This window comes from Benincasa hispida, chromosome 5 (assembly GCF_027475165.1).
Source record: "Benincasa hispida cultivar pf3 chromosome 5, pf3_genome.v1.1, whole genome shotgun sequence".
NCBI lineage: Eukaryota > Viridiplantae > Streptophyta > Magnoliopsida > Cucurbitales > Cucurbitaceae > Benincasa > Benincasa hispida.
The window spans coordinates 37,401,389-37,413,883 of NC_143482.1; the positions used below are offsets into that span (position 1 = coordinate 37,401,389).

Here is a 12,495-nt window from a genome sequence, read left to right on the forward strand (position 1 = left end):
CTACTGTTGATACGAGTCTATCAATGATATTCTATAAGTGATAGATTTTATTATTAGTGATAAAAGTCTATCACGGGAATGAATCTATCAATTGATAGACTATATCGCTTATAGACTTCTATCACCCATGGATTGTATTATTGATAGACTGATAGACTATATCGCTTATTGACTCATATCACTCATAGACTCTATCATTGATAGACTGCAAGAGCTGGACTAATTGGACTATGGAAAAATTAAGAGAAAAGACTGCCAGACTAATTGAAAAGTTAAGAGAAAAGACTGCCAAAAGAAAAAGGAAGTGGGAAAAAAAAAAGTATTTATTTATATGTGCACTGAAAATAGCTGCATAAAGTTTATTTAAGAGTGATTACAATAAGTTGAAAGGTAACCTATGACTTCAAAGAGGTTGGCATTGCAAGGTTGACTGTAGTTCCCCCAGCTGAGTCTTTCCATTGTTGTGTCACTGTTTTGATCTGTGTGAAGAAGTTGACTCCAGCCTTGCCTGTTTCCATAGCAGAATCTCTTAATCCCAATAACCAAAACAAAGGTTTAACATTTAAATCCTATGAACTTGTTCATTTACTCATTTATTTCTTTTTTTTTTTTTAAATATGAGTGTGTCCAGACCAGCTTGCATGTGCCTCCAACTAATCTCACGAAACAACCCTCCTAACCTCTATAGTATTTGGGTGCCATAAAACTTGTAGGATATTGAATCCTAGGTTAAATTTTAAAAAAAAAATGTTATTAAACTTTGTCATTGTTTCAAAAACATTCCTATACTTTCAAAAGTTGCAATATTAACGAAGGATAGATACGGATATGAGACATGGATACGATAGAACAGGAGCATGGCAACACACCATTTTTAAAAAAAATTTAGGATACAAATACAACGACATATTTATTAAAACATGCGTTTTTTAAAATTTATATCATTTTTAAACAAGAAGAAAATTCAAAGTCAATAAGTTTACTCACTTATATGCTTAAAGAATTAGTTTGATGTATTTTGCTCTTAAATTTTATTATTTTTGTCATATATGTGTCAACTTAGTTATAATACAAGTATTTGATGCATGTACACAAATGTTGGTCCTAGTACAATTAGCATTTTTAATACATCTATTGCTCTAACAAAAGTCCGATAAGTGTCCAACACGTGTCCAATATGGACATGCTATCTAAACTAAATTGTTTGTGCTTCTTATATATTACTCTACTTTCATAAATGTTTCAAAAATACTATTGGAATAGAAATTCTTCAGAACTTTGGATAAAAAATTGATATATGAAATTGTGTAGTAGTGACCTAAAATAAAAATTTAGATCACGATATCGGTTCAAGCTATTGCCACACAACTTTAGCATTGAGTTTTGTTTGAAATTCCAAAGGACTTTTATTCCAAAGTAGTTTTGAAATATTTATGAAAATTGAGAGGTAATATTGCAACTTTTGAAAGTATAGAGGTATTTTTGGAACAAATGAAAAAGTTTGAGGGTATTTGTTATAATTTAACATAAATCCTAGGAAGGTGGCCACCATGGATTGAACACATTTCCTCAAAGTCCTTTATCATAACAATGGCACTTGTTGACCACTAAACCAATCCAGGATGGTTCATTTTACATTTTTTTCATTTTTTATTATTCTTTCACTTATTCTATTTTAATCTTCGACTTTCGTATTGAGCATGAAAGTGAATGACTTAATGATAAAGGAAGAAAATAAATATCTAGGAAAGTGAAGAGTGTTTCATGGACTAAAGAAGAATAAAGGCAAAAGATCAGGAACTGAAATAAGTTTAAATCAAAAGCTTACCATAAAAATTGAGATCCCCAGCAAAAGATGCCTTGGAGCCGGTGAACGAGAAGAAGGGCAACGGAACTGGAATCGGAACGTTGATCCCAACCTAAAGATTCAAAAGTAATTTTGAGATGTACTTCATTTATACATAAATTAGAGATTACCAAGAACTTGAAAATACTATTGGCTTCTAATCCTTAAAACGGAAGGGAAGTTTTAAGATTATATAATTTACATGACACACGAAGGCAAAGAGTTTAACCTACATACATCCTTTCCGGATATAATTCTTTTTCATTCTTCATGAACATGACTAACATGCAAATCTATCTTTAGAAAAAGAGTATTTTCTTGTTCTCCAAGAACGCATGACAAGGGCTGAAATGTTTGAAGATACCCTCCAAAGTAATGGGCTTGAAGCTCTAGATAAAAACTTAACTCAAAACTCACTTTATTTCTTTGAGGGTTGGAAAAAGCCTCTTCGAAGATTAGTGAGGGGTTGGCTAGGAGCATAATTTAAGGAATTTACATGTGTGTGCACGTGAGTGAACATATATAAATAGGTACAAGACGCATTTTCTTTCCCACGATGCGTGTTACTGTTACCTGTCCAGCTTCAATATCCGTTTGAAACTTCCTCGCCGCTATCCCAGATGTGGTGAATATGGAAGCTCCATTGCCATACCTGTACAAACATATTTCATGAAGATTGTAAGACAATGGAGAAAGGAGTAGTTGCTATGACAATAAAAGGAATAATAAACAATCAGTACCTATTTCCGTTAACGATGCTAATGGCCTCCTCTAAACTTTCAGCCTGATGGAACAATAAAGAATGATATGTAACAATATTTTTTTTGAACAGATCGAAGAATCAGACAGATAATATATGACAAGCATACCTGCATGCAAAGCAGAACTGGGCCAAATATTTCTTCCTGGAAAGGGTAAGACATAAGTTTTCCAAGTTTAGTCCGACGTTCAGGATTATTATACATGTTGCACTCAGAATAAGATAAAAGAAATACCTTGTAGCACTCCATGTCCGGCGTCACATCTGTTAAGATAGTAGGTCCAATAAAATTTCCATGCTCATATCCAGGGACCTACATTACAATCATGCATGACGATCAACATGATGCAGATACTGATATAACATTGAGTCTGTTATAACACCACTTCGGATGGGGATTAGAACTCATCGGAAAATCCACAGAAAAAAACCCCCATTTTTCTTCTTTCAGCAATCTGAATTGTGTCAAAGACAGACAATATGCTTAGGGAACATTCATTTACATTGTTGTGAACTTTTTATTCTTTGCAGTGTTACCTCCCAAGGGATATTAGCCCAGAGAATCTTCTTTGTTTCACAATGTTTCATTATGTTAACATAGCAGAGATTATAAATTTCCTTATAAACATACAAACAAACAGTTGAGAGAGAATAATGAGAGAGTGAAATTTCGTGAAGAAGTTATGAAACATAATGCGTATGTATAGGAACAATTGTAAGAGATAAGTATGTTTGGAGAAACTATTGAAAGATAATTCAACCGATTAATTGAGGTTAAATATATCCTTCAGTCCCTAATGTTGGGTGCATTTCAAGAGTTAGGAGAGGTTGGAAGCTCTATAGTTCTTCTCTTGGCTATTCCCTTGTTGATAAATAAATAGATTGAAGGCTTATCTTGTTAAGCCTTCAATTTTGGAAATACCATCTCTGCCTACTAAATCTCTTTATACACTTGACTACATTTTGTATTACAACAAAATTCAATTACTCCTCAAGAAGATAGCATATGATGCCACTTGCAGGGAAAGACATTATTCATGACGAAACATGGAGCACAGATAAATTACACTAATCTATCAAATACCGGCAGGAAAAATGATGGTACTGCAATATGAAAAGTAACAAGATACCACTATATTTCTCCCATCTAGCAGTAGCCTGGCTCCACTATCGATGCCAGACTGAACCAATCTGTGAATCCTATCCTTTGCCTGTGAAGCAAGGAAATATTTTAACCATCGAATAGATACCACTGAGGGACGTTCCAGGGCATAATCAAATATGAAAAAGAGAAGTTTAAATTGTAGGGAAAAAAATTATGAGTACCTGCTTGCTAATTACTGGACCAAGATCTGCATCAGGTTCTGTTCCAGAGTTTACCTTCAGTGTTTTGGCACGTTCTACAAGTTTTTCCTCCCTGGAAAAAGTTTATAATTCTTTTCGTGATAAACAAAGTAATATGGCTGCAATCTAAAAATATTTTTCAGAACAGATGCAGTACAAATATACCCCAAAGTACAAAAACCATGTAATTGTTATGGTATCTGCAAATTTAAAAAAAAACAAAGAGGTATGAAAGTGTGTGCGCATTCAATTCCAGATGATTGTACTCCATTCAAATGTTATTTTCACCATATGTTTCGATAAACATTTATTGAAATTCCAAATAGAACACAAATTTGATGATCCCAAACTGTCGAATCTCATAATGCTAAAGATTACTTTCTCCAGGCACTGGAATTAATAATTGGGAGAAGAGTATTAATACGAAGTTTCCAAAAAGAAAACTCTACATTTCAGGCTTTATAAGATCAACGTTTAATTGCCTCAGAATTTTCCTAACCATTAAAAAAGTCTAAGCAATCGCTTACAACTGAAAGAAGTAAACAACATTCAAGATACAAATTGCATTACATGAATTCAAAATAGTAAGATTCCAAATGAAAAAGAACTCTTTACCCATAAAAACATGAACATAAAAGCAATATAAATAGAGGGGTTGTATGCTAAAATAATTTGAAAATTCCAAAAATAGGAATAATACCACAATTTGGAGTCTCCAACAAAGACAACTGTACTAAGGGCCATGCATCTTTGTCCAGCAGCACCAAAACCAGCAGCAACCAAAGCATTCAAAGTAGCATCAGTGCTGGCATCGGGCAAGACAATTGCATGATTTTTTGCACCCATATTGGACTGAAACAATCACACAGTCACTCAAATAATTAGCAGTTTCAAAAACAAGCAAAGTTCTAAAAGTATCCTAAAATTTTAGCCTGGGTTTACTTGCCTGAACACGTTTTCCTTTAGCTGATCCCCTTGAATATATATGCATGCCAGCCTTTCACATTTAAGGAAAAAAAAAGGTCAAATTACCTTGACAGACCAAACATGTTGCGATTTCTTGTGGAGTTGAGAGAATCGAACCTTGACCTCTTGGTCGAGGGTATATGCCTAAATGAGTGGAGTTATGCTCAAGTTGGCAATTTTTCTTATTCTTCTTTTTTTTTTCCTTTTTCTTTATCTTTATCTTTTGTCTTCTTTTTTTTTTTTTTCCTTTTGTTTGAAAGAAACAAAGATTTCTCTTAGAAGTGAAAATAGCACAAGATAAAGGGAAAATCCAACGCGAAAAGTTATTAAAAAAACTGCTCCAATTGGCATTAGTCGAAAAGATGTCATTACAAAACAAAGTAAAAATTATACACTACACCAAGAATTTCAAAAATAAAAAAAGAAAAAAAAAACACTAATAGTATCCAAAAGCTCATCTCTGGTTTGTGCTCAACAATTCTATATTTTTTCCAAAGAGAACTTCCCATGGGACAAGAAAGACAATCAATAAACGCAATTGCTCAACACAGTCCAAAACTAAATTTAATATTGCAACCAATCCAGCTAGAACCACAAAGCTAAACTTAAAGCACTTTGTACCAATGGCAGAAGGTAAAGAACAGTGAGGTTCTACTGCAGTAGGATGTTCATCAAATAAATAACTTGTAAAACTCCAGTTGCCACATGAAGAAATATCCAAATTAATAATTCGGGGTTCTCTAAACAGAAAGTGGAAAGGACCTACTGTCCTATAATAGAATCTTAGCAGTAAGAACCACTTGTAGAAATGAATCTAGAATGTATTGAAATTGCCAACTCCGTGAAGAATAAATTCTTTCAGTTAAGATAACTTACAATGTTTGAACCGACAAATGATATTGCTTTTATATCTTCATCATCACAAATGGCATTAACAACATCCTGAAGAAAAATTACAACAATTAAAATAACATTTTGTTGAAGCTGCAATCAAATCAACTGATAGCCAACACATTTAAGATAGCAGTTGAGGCTGCAATCAAATCAACTGACAGCCAAAACATTTAAGATAGCAGTTGAATCTAATGGGTATGGTTCCAGCATCTAATAATTGAGTTCTAGGCTTGCAAGCACTTTAGAATACCATGTGACAAAATAATAATGCTAAAAATAATAGCAGTACCAATCAATATTTTCCTTCATTGCACTTGCAAATCTAGGATTCATTAGTAGATAGATCAATCAAGGAGTCAATATTATCCATGCCACCCAACAATCCAAAAAGAAGATAGATTAATAACTCACATTAGTACCATGAACCACATTTAGGACACCATCAGGCAATCCAGCCTCCATTGCTAACTCTGCAAGGATTATAGAAGCCCCTGAAAAAGCAGGAAAGTTTGAAGATCACTGATATGACGGGAATATTTTACATCTTTCAAATATAAAAAAATCATAGAAATGGGGATGATCTCCACCATGATATACGTCAATTAACTTGCAAATATATATTTAAAGCTAAAGGCAGCTATTCACTATTCAGTCGTTGAAAGTGTGTGTCCCCAAGCCAAACATAAATCTCCATAAGAGATCCCTACTAGGTCAAAGCCAGGATATCTAATATTCTTTAAATTAAATATATATACACATATATAGATAGACAGATATATATATATATATATATATATATATATAGTCTATCTATATATGTGTATATATATTTAATTTAAAGAATATTAGAAAGGGAAAGAAACCAAGTTCATATAAAGACATTTGGGGAATAATTAAAAAACAATGGTCACCTGGATCTTTTTCTGAAGGCTTCAAAACAAAGGTATTCCCACATGTAACAGCAATTGGGAACATCTGCAGTGGATTATCCAAGGGAAGTGTCAGTCTAATATCATAAGAAAAAGTAAAGGTTACTGGAGGAATAACATCAGCAAGGAATGAAGAAAATAGTTCTAAAATTATTTTTGGGGGATAAAAATCTTTCATAGCAGAGCAAGTTTTTAGACCACAAATGAAGTAGATAATGGCATGCCTTTGAGAAAACAAACTAATTCTCTACTGCTGAAATTATGACCACTGGAATGACAGTGAAAGATAACAGGCTAACCCATAGGGGGATCATGGCTGGAAAGTTGAACGGACAAATCCCAGCACAAACACCAAGAGGCTCTCTGATGCTGTAGGTATCAATTCCATGTGACACATTAGAGACATACTCCCCCATTTGCAGAGATGCCATTCCACATGCATGTTCCACAACCTCTACATAATATATGCCATTTCAATTTGCTCTTAAACATCTCAGGTCATACGACAAAATGAATTTTCCATCTCATAAACACAAACATAGACAGGGAGAGGAAGGAACTAAAGGATTATAACCTAGCCCACGGAATACATCTCCATGTGCATCCTTTAACGTTTTTCCTTGTTCTGTGGTAATATTTAGAGCAAGTTTGTCCTGAAAAGACAGGAAAAATCCTTTTTTTATAGTGAATTTAGAATATTCCTTTAAATGAAACATAAATAAATAAAGTCCTACAAACATACTATATCTCGCCTAATAAGTTCTTGAAGCTTGAACATAATTCGTTGACGAGTTGTAACTGGAGTATTACGCCATGCAGGAAAAGCCTGCTTTGCTGCAGACACTGCAGCTTTAAATTCATCATTTGTGGTCAATGGAACTTGAGAAACAACTTCTTGTGTTGCCTAATAACAGAAAGCACATTTCCTTACCCATATCAAAAGGAACTTAACTTTCTCAAATATGAAATAGAAAAGAGAACATAAAAATGCGGTGGTAACTCACTGGGTTTATGACATCTATGAATGCTGAGGATCGAGAATCAACAAAAGTCCCTCCTATGAGATTTGGAACCCTCTGGTACAAAACAAAAGGATAAAAGAGATGAAATCAACGAGAGAAATACAACATATGATAGAGATAAATGTTATTAACAAAATGCCACAATTGACAATTCTGAATCAGTTTTAGTTGATAAAACAAATAAAGGGAGAAATTTCATCAACAGACAGTTGAAGATTATAAATGAAGAAAGGCTTGCGTAGATAAAGTATACATCAGTCTTCCATAACAATGTTAGATGAAACAAGTATGCACTGACATTATACATGATATTTTAGTCATGAATTGAAAGGCAAACTACACTGGTGATTAAGCTAAAGAAAACGTACAGGTGCGTTTCCCTTTTCTTCCAACCTACAGCGTAATTCCTAAACTTTGAGGGAGTGTTTGGGGGAAATCCTAAACTTTAGGTGGTGTTGGGGGTAAGAGTGAAATAGTGAGGACTAAGGAGTTATGAAATCTAAGAAACTGTGAATTATTGGGACTCACAATGTAAGGAGTTAATAAGATAGAAAAGTGATTTTTTTAGTAGTGGGACCCACAAACTCCTTGGACTAAACAAGGAATGGAGTTATCAACTCCTACTTCACAACTCCTTGGCCAAACGAGCAAAGAGTGTAGTTGTGAAGTCTGTGAACTGTGGACTTTGGAGTCCACAGTGTAATAACATAAAATTGACTTTTTTTTAGTTGAGTCACGAACCCCTCAGGCCAAACAAAGAACGAAGAGTGGAGTTTACAACTTCACTTTCTCCAACTCCTTGGTGGGGCCAAACACCGCCAAGTTAAGAAGACGATTCCAAACTATTCCGTCTCAATACAAGAAATTAAATCAACGAAGGCCATTCTCTTAAATAAATAATTACAAACGAAAAAATTAAGCAAAGTTGGGGACAGTAGAAAGCAAAGCATAAATTGGACTGTCCACGTTCTGTCCTACCATTTTCTCATAAACCAAAAACCGCAAGCAGAGTTCCTCATTCAAACCACAAGCTCAATAAATCACCAAGCTCTAATCAAAGAAAAGAAGATAAAAAATTAATGCAACGCGCTTAGCATCCAAAGTTGCTAGCCTCTCGAGCGCTCAACCATCAAAAGAAGAAAATTAGCTGATAAAAGAAATGAAGTCCCCAAACAAACAGCCGCTTCCTTACCGGCGGATTAGGCTTGGAAGACGGTTCAGCAAAGGTGGAGAAACGAGAATTTCCAAGAGCAAAGATCTGAGGTCTCAGAACACTCAATTTTTTCACTGCAACATGATCACAAACATAGTCAAGAAGCAACTTCCATTAACAAATTCAAAAATAAGAAACAAATTTCTTCACAATCAAAGAATTTTACCTCGCCAAATCGAAGACTGCAACATTTTTCTCCGGCGCCGATTGAAGATGAAGATGATCACACTCTCACACGAGCGGTATCGAGAGATTTGACTGTTTACAAGCAAAAGCTGGAGCTGGACAATGTTTTGGTTAACACGAGCGGTGGGTCCTCTTTGATTTTGGACGGTTGGATTGTTTTGATCTGGTTGATGTAAGATTGGAGAGGATCTAACGGTCGATATTTTATGTTAGTGTTTCTATTGGATAAATAATAAAGTAGCGTGCATTATTGTCTAGCGGCGGTTTTGCTGATTTAGATTTGGATTTGGCCACCAAAATAAATTAATAAAAATTTAAGGTTGGGTTGGATAAATAAATTAATTTCGCAACCGATTTGGTTTATTAAATTAACGCTGGTTTTCCTTCTATAATGGTTTTCATTCTTTCTTAACAAATATGTGAATTTTCCGTTAAATTTAAAAACAGAAACAATTTTTTAAAAATTAATTTCTTTACGCATGATTTGATAATTATTTTATTCCGATTGGGTAACAATTTCGATTTTTTATTTTTTATTTTTGAAAATTAAGTCTATAGATATTACTTCTACCTTTAAATTTATATTTTGTTATCTACTTTTTTCTCAATGATTTAAAAAATCAAACCAAATTTTGAAAACTAAAAAAATAGTTTTAAAAAACTTGTTTTTTTTTTTCTTTTTTGAAATTTGGCTAAGAATTCAACAATTGTATTTAAGAAATATGTAAATCATTGTAAGAAATTAAAAAGAAATAGGCTTATTTTCAAAAAACAAAAACAAAAAACAAAATGGTTACTAGACAGAGTCTTTATGTTTTGGTTTTTGGTTTTTGAAAATTAAGTTTATTTCTTCACACTTTTCTTACCATGGTTTGCACATATTTTTAATACAAGAGTTAAATTCTTAGTCAAACTAAAAAAAAAAAAAAATAGTTTTCAAACTTTGGTTTGGTTTCTTAAAGAATGGGTAAAAAATAGATAAGAAAGCAAGAAATTTAGGGGTCATAGGGGTGTTTGTAGGTTTAATTTTCAAAAAACTAAAAATTAAAAACCAAATGGTTACCAACGGAGCATTAGTTCTTTTATTTTTGAAAATTTAATCTATTTCCTCTCAATTTCTTACAATAATTTATGGCTTCTTTAAGTAAAATAGTTGAAATATTAGCCAAATTTCCCAAAAAAAAAAAAACTAGTTTTCTAAAAACTATTTTTACCTTGTTTGACAACTATTTGGTTTTTTATTTTTGGAAATTAAGCCTATAAGCACTTCTTCCACCTCTAAATTTCTTGCTTTGTTAACTTTTTTTTACCTATATTTTAGAAAAAAAAACCACATTTTGAAAACAAAAAAAATAGTTTTTTTAAAAAATAGTTTTTCCTTTTGAAAATTGCTTAAGAATTCAACTTTTGTACTTAAGAAATATGCAAATCATGGTAAGAAATCGAGAAAAAATAAAAGGTTAATTTTCAAAAACTAAAAGCAAAAAATGAAATTGTCATCAAACGAATCTTAGTTTTCAAATTTTGGTCTAGTTTTGAAAACATTAGTAAAAAGTAGAAAACAAACAAGAAATTTAAAGATAAAAGGGGGCGTTTATAGGCTTAATTTTCAAAAACAAAAAACTAAAAATCAAGGCCCTTTGGTAAACCACTTTGTTTTTTTAAATTTAAGTCTATTTTCTCTCAAATTTCTTAAAATGAATTGCATCTTACTTTAAGTACAAAAGTTCTAATCTTAACCAATTCTAAAATTGAAAACGAGTTTTCAAAACTCTTTTTTTCAATTTTTTGCTTAGTTTTTTTTAAAACATTGGTAACAAATAGATAAAAAAAACAAGAATTTTAGAGGTGAAATAAGTGTTATAGACTTAACTTTTAAAAACTAAAAATAAAATATTAAATGGTAACCAAACGATGCCTTCATTTTCAAAACTTGGTTTGATTTTTTAAAAATACTTATAAAAAAATATATCATTATAACTCTAAGGTACAAGTATTATTTATAAGTTCAATTTTAAAAAATTAATGATTATTAAATCGAGTCTATTTAATTTTTTATTTTTTAAAATTAAGATCTTATAAAAACTACTTTCACCATTGATTTCTTTGTTTTAATGTCTATTTGTTAGAAGTCTTGTTATAGTTTTAAAAAAAATGTTCGTATTTTTAGAAAAGAAAGATAAAAACCATTGAACAAAGAAAAAGAAACAAGCAAAAAAAAAAAAATTAAAATAAAAAACAAAAGAGGGAACCTAAATTAATATATTATTTTCAAGGCAAAAGAGAATCTCTTACAAGGAGAGTTGGGTGAGTGCCTATGAGGACATGACTCAGCATTATTCATTATGCAAGGAAACAATATGAGTGCTTATCACTTGGATTGTATATGGGGTTATTCATGTCTTTATATTAACTAAACTTCTAAATATATGTAAGCGAATCAATTTAAACATTTCATTTTGATTATCTTTAAAAATTATTCATACATCAGTCACGATTCTCTAAAGTAATTCTAACGAATAGTCAAAATTACTTCACTTATAAAAATATAAAGACTTAATTGATATAATATAAGTCTCGTGTGATGTTTTCCTAAATGGAGAGTTTAAATTAATACACCTACAAAATTTTAGGGTTTTCATTAATACAATTATTGGTTTAAGATTTTAGGGCTCGTTTACCTACCGGTTTGGGATTTAGGGTGCAATCATAATTGGATTAGGCAAAAGGAATGAGCTGGAACGGTAATTAGATAACTTTGATGATGTGTTACTAACATATATTGAGAATGTGTTGAATCGTAATAGAAAACTCATTGATTTTGTTTACTCCTATCAAGAATGAGAATGAAATATGTATGATTACCATAAAGTTAAACCTTTTAAATTTATAGTCAATTTTGAATGAGCTAAAAAATTAAAATGTCCTTATTTTTATTTATTTATTCAAATCTTTGTATCCAAATAATTTTTAATACCTAAACTTTTTAAATGTAAAATTAGAAGAAAAAAAATGATAATTATTTGTACTGAAATTTCAATTTCTTGTAGATTTTATCAAATATAAATAAAAATATAGTTGAGAATCTATTTTATTGAAAAATAAAATCTACCAATATAAAAGTGATTTAATTAAAATAATATTAAACAAAATGAAAAAAAGTTTCTCTACAGGTCGTGTTCTACTACACAAATTTCACCCAAACAATTGTCAAGAGTGCGAGATAACTTGTAATATATATATATATATATATATAGTTCTTTAAGTACAATATATACTAAACTAAAATTAGAATATGTAATTGTAATATTTAAAATTTATGTAAATTAATCATT

The 12,495-nt window shown here is 31.5% G+C and overlaps 1 protein-coding gene across 1 annotated transcript; it reads right to left on the reverse strand.

Moving 5' to 3' along the window:
• Nucleotides 1–305: 305 nt before the first annotated feature.
• LOC120078218 (methylmalonate-semialdehyde dehydrogenase [acylating], mitochondrial) lies at nt 306–9,287 on the reverse strand. Its single transcript, XM_039032443.2, has 19 exons — nt 9,141–9,287; nt 8,954–9,048; nt 7,744–7,815; nt 7,482–7,643; nt 7,314–7,392; nt 7,039–7,193; nt 6,722–6,785; nt 6,222–6,301; nt 5,793–5,858; nt 4,897–4,947; nt 4,651–4,802; nt 3,933–4,023; nt 3,737–3,817; nt 2,842–2,919; nt 2,716–2,751; nt 2,587–2,630; nt 2,420–2,498; nt 1,829–1,919; nt 306–508 (listed from the first exon to the last, which is right to left on the reverse strand). The coding sequence occupies exons 1-19, from the start codon at nt 9,163–9,165 to the stop codon at nt 396–398; spliced, it is 1,614 nt and encodes a 537-aa protein (XP_038888371.2). The 5' UTR covers nt 9,166–9,287; the 3' UTR covers nt 306–395.
• Between the last annotated feature and the right edge of the window lie 3,208 nt (nt 9,288–12,495).